This window comes from Chelonoidis abingdonii, chromosome 1 (genome assembly GCF_003597395.2).
Source record: "Chelonoidis abingdonii isolate Lonesome George chromosome 1, CheloAbing_2.0, whole genome shotgun sequence".
NCBI lineage: Eukaryota > Metazoa > Chordata > Testudines > Testudinidae > Chelonoidis > Chelonoidis abingdonii.
Window position 1 is genome coordinate 115,732,886 of NC_133769.1, and position 20,348 is coordinate 115,753,233.

At 47.1% G+C, this 20,348-nt stretch overlaps 1 protein-coding gene across 1 annotated transcript in view; it reads left to right on the forward strand.

Annotated features, from left to right (window-relative positions):
- The window catches only part of IQSEC3 (IQ motif and Sec7 domain ArfGEF 3), a 128,057-nt gene that overhangs the window by 55,257 nt on the left and 52,452 nt on the right, over positions 1-20,348 (forward strand). The window contains 1 exon segment of the mRNA XM_032764080.1: positions 10,828-10,908. Within this exon segment, the coding sequence (XP_032619971.1) occupies positions 10,828-10,908 (81 nt within the window).

A 20,348-nucleotide genomic window follows, 5' to 3' on the forward strand; every position in this document is an offset into this window, starting at 1 on the left:
GTGAGAGAACTCCCACAGTCTCTGTTCAGCCTCCTGTCCTGACAGGGGCCTGACTTCCCCTCCCAGGAGATGTTCCTGTAGTGGTGGGTTGGGGGGAACCCGGGCCCGCCCTCTACTCCGGGTTCCAGCCCAGGGACCCTAATGGTAGCAGCCGTTGGCAGCCAACCTTTCACTGCCAGAGTTGCTACATTTCCCTGGGCCATTTCCCCACAGCTCTCCTGCTTCTCCCTTCTTCACCCTTACCCCAGGGCTCCCTTACCGATGGTTTGAGGGTGTCTTCAGTAACTAGTCCTTCAGCCGCACCTCCTCTGGCTCCCTGGCTCTCCTCTGCCTGACTGCAGTGAGCCCTTTTTATAGTATCAGTGGGGCCTTAATTAGAGTCAGGTGGTCACATTAGCTTAATGGCCTCACCTGACTCTTGCAGGCAGGGCCGACTCCAGGGGCTTTGCCGCCCCAAGCAGCCAAAAAAAAAAAAAAAAAAAAAAAAAAAAAGCCACGATTGCAATCTGCGGCAATTCAGCGGGAGGTCCTTCGCTCCGAACTGGAGCGAGGGACCCTCCGCCGAATTGCCTGCCGTGCCGCCCCTGTCCAGAGTGGCCACCCCAAGCACTGGCTTGCTAAGATGGTGCTTGGAGCCGGCCCTGTTTGCAGGTTAATTAGAGTCAGGTGTTCTCATTAGCCTGGAGCAGCCCCTTCTCTGGTCAGTCAGGGAACAGAAAACTGTTAATCCAGTGACCAGTATATCTGCCTTCTGCTATTCTGCTGTATCCAACTGGCCTGGTCTATCACACTCCCCATTGCATAAGTCTGGAGATACAAAGTTAAGATTGTATTAAAAAAACTCAAAGATTTAGAAAGGGTTCAGAAATGCGTTGTCAAGGCTGGTTCCCCACTCTGGCACTCCGAGTGCAGAAGGTGGGGGTCTGCAAGGATTTTAAAAATGTATACTGGCACTCCAGGCTTGTATTACACTCCCAAGGTTACAGCTTTTCTCTGATCTTGGCTTGGTAAACACTGCCACCGCCCAAGTGAAAAACTGTATCTTGCAAATCCTGGAAAAACTCACTTGGGAAGTTTTCCCTGAGACCCCTTGGCTTTCTACCTCTCCCTCGGGGAAGCTGAGAGAGAAAACAATCAAAAGGGGAACCCACCTGTTGTCACCAGCTAATTGAAAAACATATGCACTAACCTCTTCAGACTCCAAAAATCCAATTTTGTTCTAAAAAAACGGTAAATTTTATTAAAAACAAAAGAAAGAAAGAAAATACATCTGGAACTTAGTTTTTTTCTAGATTTTATAGAGCAACTGAAAAGGGTTAAACACCAGGAAAGGCTACCAGGGGTCCAGCTTAATGTTACAAAAGAAAACAAAAATACCTGAGCTTAGCACAGAGGAATCCACAAGCCATAATAAAGAAATAAACCTGATCATATCTATCTAAACATTTCCTATGCCAGTGAATCATTCTAGGTATGGAAGATGATCTTTCATACCTGGTCCAAATTTTTACAGCATTCCTGCTGCTCCATCTCTTCAGCCAAGAGAGAACAACAGACAAAGAAAAAGCTTTTTTTCCCGAATTTTAAAAGTCCCATGTGAGGGACTCTCCCCTGCTCCTCCTAGAATGGTCCACTACCTTCCCGTCCACTCCAACTCCCAGTGAGTTCCTGCCTCTAAGTAGATTGACTCTTTGCATAGTACCAAACACCTCCAAGGTATTTATGGAGGTATCCACACAACCACCTTTTAACGTAGAGAAGTATTATCCTCATTCTACAGAGGCAGAGAAAGGTCAAGCAGTGTACCCAGGATCATATAAGACATCTTCATCTAGGCCAGAAGTTCCACTCAAGTGAGTTTACCATCAAACCATGCTCCTTCCCTTGACACCTTCCTTATAGCAATTGCCATACTGTATCAGATCCAACAACAGAGTACAAGAGGTGGTTAGAGTCAAAAAGGCCTCCTTTAAAAGATGGAAGTCAAATCCTACTGAGGAAAATAGAAAGGAGCATAACTCTGGCAAGTCAAGTATAAAAGTATAATTAGGCAGGCCAATAAAGAATTTGACGAGCAACTAGCAAAAGACACAAAGACTAAATATCAAAAAAATGTAAGTATCTCAGAAGCAGAAAGCCTGCTAAACAATCAGTGGACAATCAAGGTGCTAAAAGTGCACTCAAGGAAGGTGAGGCTGTTGCAGAGAAGCTAAATGGATTCTTTGCATCGGTCTTCGCTGCAGAGAATGTGAGGGAGATTCCAACACCTGAGCCATTTGTTTAGGTGATAAATCTGAGGAATTGTCCCACACTGAAGTGTCATTAGAGGAGATTTTAGAACAAATTGATAAATTAAACTGTAATATGTCATCAGGACAAGATGGTATTCACCCAAGAGTTCTGAAAGAACTCAAATATGAAATTGAAGAACTGTGGTATGTAACCTATTGCTTAAATCAGCCTGTGTACCAGATGATAAGAAGACAGTTAATGTAACACTGATTTTTAAAAAAGGCTCCAGAGGCAATCCTGGCAATTACAGGCCAGTAAGCCTCACTTCAATACTAGACAAACTGGTTGAAATTATAGTAAAGAACAGAATTATGAGACACAGAGATGAACATGATTTGTTGGGGAAGAGTCAACATGGCTTTTGTAAAGGGAAACGTCTCACCAATCTCTTAGAATTCTTTGAGGGAGTCATCAAGCATGGACAAGGGTGATCCAATGGATATAGTGTACTTGGACTTTCAGAAAGCTTTTAACAAAGTCCCTCACCAAAGGTGCTTAAGCAAACTAAGCTGTCGTGGGATAAAAGGGAAGGTCCCCTCATGGATCAGTAACTGATTAAAAGACAGGAAACAAAGGATAGAAATAAATCATTAGTTTTCACAGGGAGGTTAATAGTGGGGTCCCCCAGGAATCTGTGCAAGAACCAGTGCTGTTCAACATATTCATAAATGATCTGGAAAAAGGGGTAAACAGTGAGGTGGCAAAGTTTGCGGATGATTCAAAATTACTCAACATAGTTAAGTCCAAAGTAGACCTCACAAAAGGGACCTCACAAAACTGGGTGACGGGGAAACAAAATAGCAAATAAAATTCCATGTTGATAACTGCAAAGTAATGCACACAGGAAAACCTAAGCCCAACTATACCTACAAAATGATGATGTGTAAATTAGCTGGTCCCACTCAAAAAAGAGATCTTGGAGTCATTGTGGATAATTCTTGGAAAATGAATGCCCAATGTGCAGCATCAGCCAAAAAAATTAAACAGAATGTTGGGAACCGTTAGGAAAGGGCTAGATCATAAGACAGTAAATATAATAATGCCTCTATGTAAATCCATGGTGCTCCCACACCTTGAATACTGTGTGCAGTTCTGGTCGCCCCATCTCAAAAAAAGATATATTAGAAATGGAAAAGGTTCAGAGAAGGGCAACAAAAAATGATTAGGAGCATGGAACAGTTTCCATCTGAGGAAGGATTAAAAAGACTGAGACTGTTTGGCTTGGAAAAGAGACAACTAAGGGGGAATATGATAGGGGTCTATAAAATCATGAATGATGTGGAGAAAGTGTTATTTACCCCTTCACATAACATAAGACTCAGGGGACAACCAAAGAAATTAATAGGCAGCAGGTTTAAAAGAAACATAAGAAAGTACTTCTTCACACAATGCACAGTCAACCTGCAGAACTTGTTGCCAGGGGATGCTGTGAAGGCCAAAACTATAACTGGGTTCAAAAAAGAATTAGAGAAGTTGATGGAGTATAGGTCCATCAATAGCTACTAGCCAAGATGGTCAGGGATGCAACCCCATGCTCCAGGTGTTCCTAAGCCTCTCACTGGGACTTGATTACAGGGGATGGATCACTTGATAATTGCCATGTCCTGTCCATTCCTACTGAAGCACCTGGCATTGGCCAGTGTCAGAAGACAGCATACTGAGCTAGATGGACCATTGGTCTGACTCAGTATGACCGTTCTTATGGGTTATCTAGTCTAGTATCCCATCCCCCAACAGTGGCTAACATGAGATGTTTCAGATCAAGGTGCAAGAAACTCCCCTAATAGGGAGATGTGGGATAATCTGACCCCTTTGAGGGTTTTACCTTAAGCCCTCAGGTTTTCAACCCTGAACAGTGATGTTTTGTATCCCTTCCAAAATCTGCACCGCCTACTGTTTTCAGCAAGATTGAAGCCCTGCCCACAGGGAAGGTGACTGTCACTTAATGGATCAGAAGGCTGGACATAACACAGGGATTATGAGGAGCAGCAAAGATGCTGAAAGATGGAGGTGGAGCAGGCTCTGGGCGGGGGCAGGAGACAGATTTATGCAGGGGAATGGGGTGCAGGGTGATGTGAGGGGGGCACAGAGGACAGTGATGAGGGTGGGAGATGGAGAGGATAGAATAGCAGCTCCCCCACTATGGGTGAGACAGTGTCAGGGCAGCATTGGGAAACCATGTGTTGACACTGCCTATGGAGTGCTGTACAGAGGCTTTCAATTTCCAGGGCTATCATCTCAGGCACCTTCTACTAACACTAAATTAGAAAACGAGAAATTAATTTGGGAAGTGTAGCGTAAGGCCACCCTCTCTGATGTAAGATTGGGCTAGAGGCTCCTGAAGGCCTTTTGCAACCCAGCCCAATCTTCCATGATTCTAGAAAGCTGGAAAGGGGCAAGGGCCTTACTAGCCAGCTCCCAAGCTGGCTAAACAGTTTCATACTGGCCAAAAGAGACTGTGGGGATTTAAAGAAGCTTATACTAATCAGGTGGGATTTGCTTATGGCTGGACAGTTCATTTGCAGATTCCATTAGCGAGGCTGCCAGGGCTGCTTGAGGGATGCTTCATTCTTGTGAAAAGTGATACCAAAGTCATTCCATCTGAAGTCAGTTCATTAAAGAGAAATGAGATGCTGATTTGTTGTAGCGACATGTACATTGTGGCTGGGCAGAAAATGGCTTGCCCCTCACACAGGCCACGTCTATCCTTGGAGCTAGGGGTGTCATTTTCAGCTCTCATAGATATACCCCCACTAGCTCAAGCCCCACTTACGTAGCTAGAGGGTCTGGCTGGGTCCACCTACAGGATGACTAGCCCAAGTTTCCACCAGTACTACCCCAGATACACTGCTCAAGCTGGCACAGGTACATCTCTGCGAGCTGGTAATCACACTCCCAGCTCCAAGCATAGACATAGCCTTAGATGAGCCCAAATTGCCAAATCCTTGCCTCTGATAGGTGTCAGTCCCCAGAGCATGTGCCCTGGCTGGGCAGGGAGCAGTATTGCTCATGTTCTGATAGACCCTGACCTGTTTCTGGTTCTCCAGAATATGCTCTTGCCGGCATGCCTGCCCTTGTCTTCTACTGCCCCCCCCCCACGCCTGTCAGTCACTCTGCTACCTGCACATGCCTTGGTAGTCTCTTTGACTCCCCACCACCTTTAGTACACAGCCTCTATGCCTGGGGCAGCCTCTCTCCTGTATACACCACCCACCTTCCTTTAAATCCATCCAGAACTCATTTCCTTCTGGCTTGAGCTCCTTTACTACTCTCACGCAGGTGCTGGCCAGGAAGCCCATGTATTTAAAACAAAAAACAAAACAAACAGAAGCAAACATTTGAAATAGGACAATTCAACAGTAGGAACACACTGATAAGAGAACAGAGTTCACATCTCCCTTCCCCAGTGTCTGGGCTCTCTTCTGCCTTTCCCTACTCCCCTTTGGTTTTACTCAGGTGCTCTGTCTTAGATTATAAGCCTGTGCAAGGCTAGCTTCAAGTTTCAGAATAAGAAGAAATTAAAAACAAAAAAGCCACAGATTTAAAAGAAAGCTACAGACCCATCCCTTTAAGATAACACAATTGCTAACCCCAAATATTCAAAAATTGTGAGTTAGGCCCATATGTCATGAAATTGGCTTCAGAGTCCTGAGGTGGTGGTTTTTGTTTCTAGGAGATAGGGATGGGAAGAGGTAAGGATTTTTATTATTAATTATTATTATTATTTTATTATTTTATTTTAGCCCTCTGGTTTTTAAACTTGTATGGTTCTCATTTCCCAGCTTTCCTCCACAAGTATGAGGGCTACAAAAACTCTTTCTTTTTTCTTTTTTGAGAGGGGTGGAGGGGAGAAGCTTTGATTTTCACATAACTTCTGGAGCTGGAACTTTGAGACAGACACAAAATATCACAAAACTCACACTAAAGTCACAAAAGTTAGCAACACTAAGGGGGAAAGGACCAGGTGGCCCTCAGCCTTTGGTCACTGCTGCAAGTCCCCTAACACAACCTGACAGGCTCCTCTCCATCTTTACAATAAGGAAACCAAACAAGGCAGTAGGCAGGCTTACCGGCTGGCTCCAATCAGTCAAGAGACAGTTCATTCCTCAGGGTTTCCTGGTTCTAGTTGTCTCTCAAATCTGCTCCACCACAGGCTGGGAACAGAGGAAAGAAAGCCTTTGCCACTGAAACCCTTCCCCACTTCCTGTTTAAATACTCACACTCTAAGCCCTAAGCCAAATCTTCCTTGCCCCAAATGGCAGGTAACACAAGTCCTACAGGCCCATTACCTGGCTTGCCCTGCAGGGCATTAACTCCTTTGTCTAGTGAGGGCTATGCACACTCCGCCACAAAGCCCCTCAGGCAGGGACCTTTTCTTTGCATATGTTCAGAAAGCACCAGTCACCTGGATGGGGTGATATAAAAGAATAACAATCAATTTCCAATAGTGATTCCATTCCCCCTGGCATAAGCTCTGGTTGGGGAAAAATATTTATTAATGGAAATATTTAATTGGACTGAGGACCCCAGCTGCTCCATGGTATTTAAGAAGTTCAGAGGTGTATCAAGATTCATATAGGCCCCCAAGCACAAATTTAGGTTGGGACCCTAACACACAATTCTGAAATAACCCCTTACCAACATCTGCCCATTAAAAGCATTTCTTATAATGTACACCAATCTCTCCTTCCCATCCCCTCTTTGCCTTCTCTCCCTGCCACTTGAGGCCCTTGGACTCCAGGATTCCCAAGCACTGCTGGGATAAGATTTCTGGCTATGGATATGGGCTACAGCTGCTTGTTGCTGTATGAGGGGCAACAGCAGATTGTGACTGCAGAGGGGCTAAGGCTGTGCATGACTGTCCCCAAGGGCATCTGCTGTTCAGAGCTCTAGGACAAAAGGTTCAAAAGTGGACGTTGATTTTGGATGGCTCATGTTGGGCACACAAAGATGTAGCACCCGAAATCTGTGGTGACTTTGGGAACTCTGGCTGCTAGTCCCCGGGCACACAGATTCATTTCTGGGGTGTTTCTAGCTCCTTGCTGTATTCACAGCAGACTGAGGTCTCAGCTGCAGTGATTATCCACTGTTCTATCTTCCTCCCGTGTCTGTGCCTCATCTCCTCTTCAGTCTGTGCTTCTCCTCACACTTTCCTTTCTTGGTGCTTAGATAACATGGCGATAGCAGCCCTATAAATACATATGATTCTCTTTGGCTGCCTTTTTGATTATCTTCTTTTCTTCCTTTCTTCCCCTTAGCACTACAGCTCTCTTTTCTGTCTCCCCTTTTCTTCTCTTCATTATTAATATTATTTGATTGTGGTGCAGCTAATGTTGGAGCAGGTTCAGCACACATGAGAGTACACTAGATAGAGTGTCCATATTTCCCGAAACTGAAAACCGGATGCACGGGGCTGGCCAGAGCTACCTGGCATCATCACTTGCCCCCCTGAAAGTCCCTCTGCACCCCCAATTGAACCAGGTAGCAGAGATAGGGGCAGGGGGGAGAGGAATGGGTATGAGCTGGGACCTGGGCAGCAAAGGAGGGTGTGAGTGTGCGAGAGTGTATGGGTACTTTTAAGCCCAGAGCCAGAAGGTGAAGCTACTGGACTATGATCCAGCTAGCCGAGCAGTGTCCCTTTGGGGGCTGGGATAGCAGAGGGGCAGGGAGGAGACTCCAGATAGCAGCCCTGAGGGTGAGGGGAGGCTGGGATGTGGCAGAAGCAGGTGACTGGAGGTGAACTGAGGAGGAAAAGAGGCTGGTTGGGGTGGGTGGGGACTGGAGAGGGCTCCAGGGATCAGTCCCAAAGGATGGGGAGAGGAGTTCAGTAGCTCAGGGTGGGGGCTCCGGGGATCCCTCGGGGGCAGGGGGCATGAGGCAGAGGTGGGAGCTGCTGGGCGGGGGGAGGATATGCTGCACTTGGTGCCCTGGCACAAGTGGATGCTGCAAGACCCATCGGGCACTTAGCGGCTGGGTTGCCCAGTAGGGCCCAGGGCCCCGCTGACTCCATGGAAACTGGGCAATACACAAGGTGAGGCAGAGACCAAAGAAGAGTTTGTATGAGGGCCCCTGACAGCGCTGCCCTCTGATTGGGCTGCAGAGTGAGCACAGGACACCCTATCGCTCCCTGATTGAAGGGGCGGGGTGCAGTGGAGACACATCAGCCAGGCTCCCACAGGGCTCCAAGCACAGCACCTGCACAGCCTCCTGGTGCGGGATGGGGCACAGGCCTTGGGTTGCCCATATGGGGGTGTGGAGATGTCCCCCACCCCAAATATCACCACACGCCCCCACAAATGTTCCTCCATGTCCCCCACTTTGAAAACTTATCATCAGGTGGCAAGGGCAAATGGAACAAATGCCCAGTTTTGCCAAAAAAAGCCAGGACGTCCAGAACAGGGCTTAAAAAGGGATTTATCCCGGCCAAAATGGGACATATGGTCACTCTAATACTAGAAGGCATTTAGGGAAGGAGCCAAGGTGAGAGTGACAAGATGGAGGAGCTCCGGCATTTATGTGAGTTTGCTTGAATCTAGAATCCAGTATAATCTTGAGACTGCTCACCTACACCCGTCAAAAGACAGCACAGGTATTTTACAGATAAGCCAGACTGACAGGTACCTGCCACCTGAAAATCTTAAATTAGACACAGCCTTGCAAGGACCAACAATAAATAAGAGTCACAGAGGAAATGGAATGGGAGGGGGAGGTGTTACAGCAATGGGAGATAAATTTAATGTGGCACAAAACCATATCACGTTAACTCCTTTTACAGTGAGTATGTTACAATGTGGGGACAGAGCTGGGACAGAGGATATCGGGAGAGTTCAGAGAGGTAATGCAAACTCTCTCTTTCCCCATCTATCTTCTGGGTATGTTGTTTTTAAACAGCCATCACTTCTGACACAATTTTGAGACTTAACATCGGAAGTAAAAAAGGAAGCAACAGAGCTGAAATGGCTTGTTACATAAAACTAGCTGGGCAGGCCTGGTAATGGGTAATGGGGAGCAGGAAATAGAACTGTTGCTGTCTCTGTGGATTGGATTGGCCATCCTCATGGCTGCAACTGTCAACATTTCACAGAGAAAAGGAGGGTGAACTTGTCTCCTCTCACAGGGAGGAGTGGTGTCTCAGGGCCTGAGGAGAACATTTCAGATCCACTCCTCATCCAAAGCCAAGAATCTTTTCAGTTTTATTGTTGTTGCTGGGCTAGAATCAGGCAAAACACCATTAAATCACAGAGTCAACAGATTCTTGGCTGGTGTAAATCAATTTAGCTCCACTGACTTGGAGCTAGGACCATTTACATCAGCTAAATATTTGGATCACTCTATCTCCCTTGTTTTATGACCCTTTCTTTCCATTTTCTTTTTTTCTTCACTTTTTCTTGCCTCTCTCTCAATTTGTCCTTTGTTCACTTTTTTGGTGCCTTTGGGCAAAAATTTTAAATGTGGCCATGGATTTTGAATACCACTGTTTTCTTGGAGGTCAATCCTGAGTCATCTGAAAGGGGTCTGATTTTCAGAGGTGTTGGGTTGGTGCAGTTCCTACTGCATTCAGATGGAGTTTTGTGAGTGTTCCACTCTTCAGAGAACCAGACCCTTGAAAATGCCTATGGATGGGGCCCAAAAAATAGAAGCACCCAAAATCAGTGGCCGCTTTTGATACTCAAGACCCATGTATTCTCCCTGTAGACAAATTCTTCCTTCATTTCCATATTTTAAATCTGTCTTTGAATACTTCACTCTTTTTTCAAGCTGTTTTTCTTTTTGGATTTATTCTCTGTTTTTATCTTCTTTGTTTCATTCTCTTCCTCTCCTCCATTCCCCTCTCTCCTTTCCTCCTCCACTCCAGTCTGCTCACGTTGGGCTCTGATGCAGGGAAGCTGCTTCCCCAAAGCAGGCTCTGAGGATGTTTTGGAAGGAGAGTAGGAGGCAGAAGTAAGTTAGAGGGGCGCTCTCTCCAAGTGCCAGTGAGGTGACAGTCCTGCACTACAGCTGGTCGAAATAGAAAACAACATGTCTAGGGGAGGGAGGATTTCAGTGTTGTTTCCATTTTGCAGGATTCAGAAAAAAAATCCCTCCCAAAATGCTTGACTTTTTACTAATTAAATGAGTGTTGAAACAGCAACCAACCAAACAAAGCATTTGCTCCACATTCAGCAAAACTAATATTTAAAAAAATAGAAAAAAGTCAACTGTATTTCATTACACTTTTTTTTTTAAATTAAAAGGCCTTTTTTGACAAAGAAAACTTTTCCTTTGAAACATTTTGCCTCACTCTATGCAGCATGATGCTAGTGGCAAGGTATGGGAGGGAGGGAGGGGAGATGACTACTCCCTCCTATCATGCTTCATTCCCCACCTGCTGGTCTGAAGGATTCATGTTATCATCTAATTTCTCCTCACCTGTAAAGAGCCACCATCACTGAACAGCTGCAATGGCCAGGAATAGACTTGGACAGGACAGTGTCCCATGAGCTTGCCAAAGACTGAGATGAACTCTTACCTGCCACCATTTGTCTTCTCTTACAGGAATGAAACTGTTTTACACCAATTCTGCTGCCCAGCAGCTGATGCAGAGCAGAAGCCTTCATCTCTGGACTCCTCACCAAGGTGGGAGATTGTTGTAACCATGGGCTTCTCCTTTCCACCCCTCTCCTCCTCTCAGTACTCATCACTCTCCTTCCTGTCCCAAATACACACTCCACACCCTGCTGTCATTCACCCTCATCCCTCATATAAACGTGTCCCCACCACTGCTCTTCCTCATACACCCCTTGCTTTTCTCTCCCAGATATGCCGCCCAATATGTTTAAATCACACACACACCTCAGCCTCCACACACACACACACAAGCACACCCTCAGTCTCACTCTCTCTCTCTTATACCCACCCACACCTTCTACCAGGGCTTTGGGCTGGTCTCACACAAGTGCCAACAATGTAATTTCATAACAAGTGGTACAGCTTGTTTAAATACTATTTAAGCTATTGCAGTGTGGGTTGCCAGGTGAAATGGGCTGAATTTTCCAGGGGAGGGTAATTGTAATGGCACCAGACTGTGTACAAGTTAGCATGGCATGGGCCCACACTGATCACACAACTGAGACTGATGCAACCCTCGCTGATTGGCAGCGGGCATCAGAACCGAACCCCAAAATGAGAAGGCAAATCAAAAACAACCCAGGAGATCCATTTCCAGTCAGCAGTGCACAAACAGAACCTGCCCCCCCATGCCTAGGCTACTTGCTATAGTTCCATTGCTAGGAATGCCATGTCCTGAAAACAGTAGGCAGTGTACTCAGAAAAACCTGAACCTGGGGCTGGTCAATGCAACACTCCCAGTTTGCCACTGGAAAGTGCAGCTTTTGACATGACAGTTTTACTCTCTCCCTTGTCCTTTGTCAGGATCCACCTGGAAGATGTATGACCTTTTTAGCTGAATCTGAAAGTCTGGGTGTACCAGTCCACTTTAAGCCTTGCTCTCCCAGCACTTAGATACCATGTTGACAGGCATCTCAGAAATACTTTGGATAGACAAGATGCCGATATAGATGCGGCTTCAACTCTCCATGTTCTCTCTCATCCTAGCCCTCTCCCAGCTCCCTCTCACCCACACCCTCCCATCCTTCTCTGTCTCACATGGACACATGCTCCTTCTTCCCTCACCCTCTCATACTCTTGCTTTTGGCAGCTAGGGGGTTTGTTTTTAGAGATTTATATCCCATTGATAGAGTCTTTCATCTAACCTTTGACATTAACATGAGAAGCCAGCATTCCTGGGAATGGCTCGAGGTGGTGTGGGGCAGGTGAGTTGCAGAGGCAGGGCAGTGGTTTGTCCTGATTTGTCTTGGTTTGTCCTGCTCTCTGGAACAGCCTCTGCATTCTGATCCCGTGCAGTGAAAAGTTTGAGAACTGACTGCTGTGAAGAGAACAAATGGGCACGTGGGTTCGAGGGAAGTGTGGGGTCCTGGTGTACTCAGGGAGGGGCAGGGAGAGTGGGCTCTCTCCTGCTCTTTAGTAGCCAAGACTGAATGTGGAAGGAAGGCAGGGAAACTTCAATGAGTGTGAAAGAGGGATGCAAGTCCTGTGAGGAAGTTAAGTCTGTGGAGATTGCTGTGCTAGAGACAGTTTGGCCTCTCACCTGCAGCTTTGGAAAGATAAAACTATGGGTCATATGCCTTGTTTGGCCTGACTGTGACCGCTTTTATCCTGGGTTTTCAGTGTCCACAACCCTGGCCTTTGGGCCCTGCCCTCTCCCTACTCTACCTCATTTCAGATGTGTCTGTGGCTTTTTCTGGCTTAGTTTTTAGTCCTTTGTGGTTATGTCTACACTGCAAAAAAAGACCCGCAGCAGAGCCACAGCTGACCCAAGTCTGGCTGTGGGGCTATAAAATTGCCATTTAGATATTTGGGCTTGGGCTAGAGCCCAGGCTGTGGGACTCTCCCACCTCACAGGGTCTCAGAGCCTGGGTTCCAGTCTGACCCCGAATATCTACACTGCAGTGTTATAACATTTTTATATAATATATATCCAGGCCCTGTGAACCTGACTCAGCTGACCCAGGCCAGCCATGGGTCTTTTATTGCAGTGTAACCTTGTGTGTCCCTGGCTTACATGGATTAGTCACTCCCAGGAGGTCTTAAACTCTATGGTTACTTGTTGTGTGCCTAACCCCACAGCCCTTCTCATTAACCCAACAACTCCCTACAATGCAGGGAAAGACATTGCAAGCCACTGATACCCAGAATGTCCTGGACTCTCTTGCTGTTTGTAGTAATGCTGGGAATACGCAGAATTCCTGCCTCCAGATCTGCCAGGTGAATGGAGGCAGGAGAAATTATTCCATAATCCGTTGTTTGAAAGCATCTCAGCATTTGTCATGTTGAAGCCTATACTTGAGCTCTACTCACGGATCTTGGATCTAGGTCAGCATCCAAACTTCCCCAACGAACTTCGCAGTTTGGGCTCCTGATTAAGCACTTTTATACAGCTTTCTGCCTGCCTCATGCCATTGACCCTGCCTGTCTTAGCTTATCATGGTCTACTTGGTACTCAGTCTCCCTCTTTCCTTCTCATAAAGCCAGTCTCCCTCTCATCTCTGGTGCTACAACCCACTGCAACTTCCTCATGGCTTGGCCATCATGCTGAGAAAGTATATTCCCTGGAAAGATGATGAAGTTCTGGAAAGTTCCTAGTGTAACCCTTCTGCCCCTCTGAGTTGGCAGCAACAAGGGCCAGGTTCAGTATCCAGGGGTTCCGTTTCAGTAACACAAGGCATAACCGGCTCGAGCCCCCACCCAGTGACCTGGGACACTTACATACCACACCCTCCTGGGCGCCTCTAGGAGGCAATACTTCCCCTCTCGCAAGCACGGAGTCTGAGTGTAGCGAAATCTTTTTAATAAAGGAAGGAATCAATGCGGCATCCCATTGGAGAAACACCACAAACAGAGTTATAACACAAACCATAACCACCCCCCCAAGTACATTTGGCAATGTCCTTTTCCCCTTAGGGTCTTAAGTCCAATCACTCCAAAGTCCAACAACCCAAAAGTCTCTGGTCAATGCCACCCCAGAATTCAAGAGTCTATCTGTAGAGGTCCCTCCCCCCAGCCTGGGTGAAAGGGGCACCTTACGTGGTCCAGGGCCAACTGCCCTGCCTCTCCGTGGGTTCTGCTTCCGCCTTCTCCCCGAACTGCTCCGCCTTACCAGCCGCTCCACTCTGCTCCTCCGGCCGTCCTCACAAACTGCTCCGCTCCACCAGCTGCCTCGTGAGCTGCTCCAGTTGTCCCAGCAAACTGCTCGGCTCCGCTCGCTCTGTGGGCTGCTCCACACGCCCCACAGCTACTCCGCTCTGCCAGCCGCTCCACTCCACCAGCTGTCCTGTGGTCCGCTCCAGCCATCCCCACAAACTGCTTCACTCCGCCAGCTGCTCTGTTCCACAGTATAGCTTCAGGCTCCCCCACTAGTTAGCACAGTACTCAGTGCTCCCAGCTCAGTAATTTCAGCTCTTTTGTGATTTCAGCTCTTAGTGATCTCAGCACATAGTAGGGGAGCCCAGTGCTAGTGCACCATTAGCCCAAAGTGAGTTCAGCTCAGCAACCTGTATCTAGAGTCTTAAGGGAATAAAAAATCAACTCTGACATTCCACAGTGGAGAGAGGAGGGGGTGCAACTGGTGCTTCTAGCTCCACAAGGAGCCTGCACCACCAGGCACAAATACCTGTCCCCAACCTCTCTCTATTCACAGGGTTTTGGAACCCATGTCCCTTGTCTAGCAAGTACCACCCAACTGAGGTTGAGTCATTTCTGTCACAAAGCAGTCCCACAGCTCGGCAGTCTGGGATGGGGTAGGCGTGCCTATGCAAATATTCGAGATTTTGCATTCCAGACATTCTTTCCACACTTCCCATACTTCACCACCAGATGTCAGGGTACAGCTCATCCTGACTCTGCTTACACTAGGCATACTGTGGCATCAGTAAGCCAGTGATACAAAGGCCAGCTGGGTGTGAGGAATGACTCTCCCCTATGGGCAATCCACATTTGGGTCCTGCGCTCAGTGTCTTACCCCTCTCCAGCACCTGCCTTCAAGCTCCCGGTAACGTTGATGCAATATGTTTATCCAACCCATGAGGATAAGAAAACACCTCATGTCACTGTCATCAAGGGCTCTCCTCCCATAGCTGACCCCTGGAGCAGCATTGATGGGCTGCAGAGCTCCATGGCTAGAAGGAAGGTGGGTTTCCATGACTTCAGAACCTTGAGGATGATGGAAAGGAAGTAAATGGAAAGGAAAATAGGTTGTGGGACCTTATAGAGACCCCTCTTCCCTGCCTCAAAATAATAAAGCATAGCCCCACACCTGTCCCTCTGTGAGAGACGCTTGTGCATGGAGAATAAAAGATAGTTTGAACCTCTCCAGCTTTATGGGGCCAGAAACAGATACAGACTTGTCCGCTTTTCAGTTAGCAATCCTTAAATGTAGGCTATGTCTCAATGTCTGTATCATGTGAGAGTGGGTGATCCCAACAGTGTGGTGCTGTTGTCTATTAGATAACCCAGGTTGGTTTTTTTTTCTTTTTTGTCCAAGATCAGACATTTCCCTAAATGAGATCAATCCTGTCAGAATTGATGCTGCTAATAACCATCAGCCGTCTAGTTTTAATTAGAGTTTGCTTCATTAATGCCTTGACTCCTCTCTGCACAGCAGATTAAATAATGTACTTCCAGCTCATTTACACAAGCTCCCAAACTGCAGGGCTGAGCTGGAATCCTTTCATTAAACAGCCTGGCTGATCCCTGCTGCTGCCGCGGCTCATCAGTCTAAGCCGATTAAAGAGAACAGGGACTAATAACAAGCATAAACCGGGAAGTGACTCTTGTCTCTTCAAGAGACTTTGGAGACTCCAGCGGCGATTGGGCCATTGACTTCTCTCCTGTAGGGAACCTAGGCTCAGTCCTAACTACCACATGGCAGGACCTACAGAAGTGGCAAGGTTTTTATTCCAGTGGGAAGGGTTACAAGCCAAAGAGGCTGTGGAAACTGTCCTGCTCTCCTGGGACAGTAGGAAGGAAATACCAGATGGGTTGCTGGGGATAGGGCAGTGGGAGGGTAATGCTAGACAGTGAGCAAAGGAGATGAAGGTAAGACCTGGCACTTAGAACACAGGGAGGCATGGTACCAAGCCATCAGAGCAGAGACAGGGTGGCAGGAGTGTACCAGCAAGCATTCAGCACAGGGATGGGGCAGCTGGAGGGTGACTTTGGGACCCCAGAACAGGTGGAGGGTGGCAAGAGAGGAACACTGGGCAATAAGCACTGGGACAAAACAGCAGGAGGGCAACACCTGTCAGTAGCAAGGGGCCAGGAAGCAGCTGTCTCTCTGTGTTTTGTGGTGAAGTTTGTTGTCTGTTGTCATGGTGTGGTTTCCCTTCTCCTCTCTTCTGGAAGCCTGACCCTGTCTTTGTTGCCCATCCGTCAGGAAAGGCTTTGAAATGCCAGTGGGTGGGAACTGATTGAGAGAAGGTCAGTGTCTAACTTCTCAACAGAGACCAACTCAATGAGGCACTTTCAGTTGCTCCTGCTCTTCCTCATCTGATTCAATGCACTGTCAGCCATAAGCAAAATGGAGTCTCTGGACAGCTATGGCTCCCAGCACTTCTAAATGCAACAGCTCACCTTGCTTTCTGACAGGGGGCTGTGCTAGGGATCACCAGGACCGGCTTTGAAGACCAAAGAAGCTCTCACAGAGCTGGCACTGGCAGACAGATCTGTTCTCTGAAGTTGTGTCTGGGATACCCAGGTCCAGTGTGTAGAGTCAGAGTCCTGGAAGTGGCACCAGCAGCCAGCCTCACACTATGGGGCTGTGCTAAGGATACCCAGATACAGGTTACAGAGAAAAGATTAGGTTGTAGCTGAGATTGTAGAGCAGGGACCATCTTTTGTTCTGGGTCTGTGCAGTGCCTAGCACAAAGGGGTCCTAGTCCATGCCTGGGGCTGCTAGGCACTATTGCAAGGCAAATAATACATACTAATGATGATAAAGGAAACTTCATGGGGAAGATATGAGGTCCCAGGACTAGCCAAGGTCAGGCCCCGGAGCACAGGAGACTTCATGGAGAAGGCACTGACAACCTGCCCTGCTCCTTTCCTGAGTGCTGCTTAGACTCTGATTTGACCAAACCCCATAATTTCAGGAGGCGACTGCTCTTTTCATGCTGGCTTCTGTTGTTAACAGCAGAGCTTCATTCTCAGGATTTGAATAGCCCAGTAATTGCGTCCCCGCTTATCCCAGTCTCACACAGAGATGTCTGGCGTCCCAGAACAATGACCTTAAAATGTGTCCAGCAGCAACCCATCTCTAATGGGATTACACACCATTTGCCTTTGTGAGAGGTAATGGGACTAAGATGAGAAAGATTTGTTTCTATTAGAGTAATGAGAGGAAATGCTGGAATCACAATTGAAGGGAACAGCATGTTCATTCACTTGCCTTTCCTGGGCTTTTTGGAGGCTGCCTCAGGCTCCCCCCACAGAGCTGCAGAGCAAATCAGCAGAAAAATCAACTGTATCAGTGATGGGAAAAGTTCTACAGAGTATGTTAAGAAGCTCAGGTGGAATTGCTGTGGGTTTGTGCTGGGATAGGTGCAACCCTGTCCTGTCCCTAAGCAGCATGAATGGGATCCCAGGTATCTTTGTGTGAGCAGGAGGGGATGGGATCTCAGCTGGGTTTATGGGCAAGGAAGGTGATTTCCAACTGTCTGTGGTGTTGGGGGGAGAGGGGATGGGATCTGAGTTGGTTTTGGAAGGGAGAGAGGTAGTGGGATGTGAGCTGTCTCTGGTGGGATAAAAAGGGGCTGGGATCTGAACTGTCTATGGGGAGGGTAGAAGAGCTGTGCCTCTGAGATCTGCATGTTCTAGTTTCCTTCTGAGATTTAATTTTCCCTCTATAAAGTGCTGCTTAGAGCAGGGCTTAAACGTGAGCAGTGCAACTGGCAAGTGCTTACTTCACAATTACAGAGCAATTAAATCCTAACTCAATACAGCTGAGATTTCAAACAGCTGCATACTCATTCCTAAAGTGCCTGCTGGATTAGTCACTGCCACAGCCTGGCCACTGCCTGGAATCTCAGCACCAATTACCAGTGAGGAAATGAGCCTTAGGTCTCATCTCCAGGTCAGCCTCTCCTGTAGCCACGGTGAAATTCGCTCTTGCCACATCTCTGAACTGCTAAGTGTTTAATACACATTAATGGAAGATGGAAGCAATCCTATGTGCATGTCACCCTGTGGCCATGTGTGGAGGGGTAACAAGCAGATGGATAGAATCTGGACAATGTCCTTTCAAATACCTCAAAGTCTCATGCCTCCGGCAAGCAGAAACATGGCCTCTCATGCAGCAATGCACTCCTCCAGGCTGCCTGAGCAGATGTGGCAATGAGCAGGTGTCTTGGGGAGCAGTGGGAAGAGGGTGAAAGCCACTTTATTTCTGGTTTCTTAATTCTGATTCCCCTTTATCCTGGAAGGTTATTTGCCCTCACCTCTTTCTGTGTCTTCACCTGAACTATTTCTGTCATGCTTGTATTACTTCTCTTCATGGGAAGAAACATACCTCTGTAAACTTTGATAGGCATTAACACAAAAGAACTGTAAATGCTCACTGTTGAGTTGTCTCAGCAGCATGCCCCTGACCTGCGATAACACTGTTGTATCCCAGAGCCCCTCTCATTAGTCCATCATACTTTGCTTTGTAAAATCCACTCACCACTTTGCCCCGGGCCATCTTAGGTTTTGCCCCAGTCACTTGAAATTGCCTCCCAGAATTCCACAAGACTCTAGCAGCACCTCTGGTTTGGACTGGATGTGTGACAGTGATGCTCTCTAAGGCTGGAGCCATTGAAGTCAATGGGAATTGAATCATTCCCTGGTCCAGGCATCCTCCACTCTACGCCACACTGAGACACCTTTCTACAAGACTTGGAGCCAGGAAGGGAATGATGAAGATTCTGAATATGTTTTTAATTGTCCCAAATCCATCCCAGATGTAACTCCACTGAGTTACAGGAGGGTTGATTTTGGTCCATTATGTTTATATTTGTGAAAGGCCAGCTGATGCCTTACAGAAAACACTGTAACGGTATCGTATGTAGAAAGAATTCTGCCAGCTTTTTGGCTGACGAGATTGATAATAGGGTATGGAGCCTGGTGCCTTGAGGTCACTGATTCCATCCAGCTTGGGTTTGCTGTGAATGATGGCTGTTATCCTCTGGCGGTTGTTCTCTAGCCTATGCAGTGGTGGTTCTAGTCTGTAATCTAGGGGATCTATTGCCCCCCCACAAATCAGCATCACAGCTATCAATAATTGGCCCCCTTGCTGACCATGGCAACAGGGAGCTCCGAGATTGCATGGATCATGGAGACTGAACATCCACCTAATTCTCAGAGTTTGGCCCCTCCAGGTCAGGGTGGAAGCAGCATGGAGAAAGCTTGCACTGCCACTGTCCGTGTTATACCGGTCCTGAGGACTGGGAACGTCAGCATCTGAGGCTTTTAACCTGGCTCATTTCCCCGCAACTAAGTTTATACACAACATTATTTTAAAAAAGAAATGAGAAGTTTCAGCAACAATTCTGCTTCACTAGCATATCTTGTTTGCACTCTTTTGTCCTCATTTCTTTCCTTTATTGAGGTCACCAGCATGAAGAGAGGATTTTTGTTTCTGAGCAGCTCATCTATTTCTTATTTTTTCCTCCCTGTAGACCTAATAATCTTCTGTTTGAGGCATAGGAATTGCTGCTATGGGGATGCCACAAACAGAGCGGGATGGGTCTGCGGAGTTTGGCTATAGAACAAAACATCCCCCAATTCAGTGATGCCTGAGGTTTGGTTGCAGCCCATTGCAGAGATATGGGCCAGGTGTGCTGTTTGGCTCCAGCTTTGAAGTCACCCAGAATTTGGGGATGTTCAGATACTGGTTTTTGAATTTGCTTAGCAGTGATAGAGACAGAGATTGGCCATAATATTCTGAGCATATCAGGATCCAGATCTGGACCATTCCAAAACTGCAGGCTTGCTTTAACCTAGGATTTGGGCCCATCTCTACAAACACAGGATGATAATGTTTATACCAGAGAGTGAAAGGCAGCAGGAGCAAGTAGACTCCTAAGGAACAGAGACCCTGCTTTACCACTGATGTTCTTAATAAAAAAGGGCTTGAACCAGGTAACTGCTGAGCATCTGTAATGCCCATTGAGATCAACGGGAGTGACAGGCATTCTGTAGCTCACAGATTCAGGCCCAAAGATAAAGGAGGGGAGAGGGAAGAAGTGGAGATTTAAAGGCAAGTATGGAAATGTGTGCTTATCAAAAATAGGAGGGATTATTTCTATAAAGAACAATTTTTAATGTCATTTTCCACCAGACACCAGCAGCTCTTTGGGGTTTCTTATAGGGGATTATTGTCATTCATTAAGAAATTATTCTGAAAATAGGAGCTGCTCACTTTGAAAGCGGCAACAGAAAGAGCAGGGGTGCTCTAAGCACAAAAC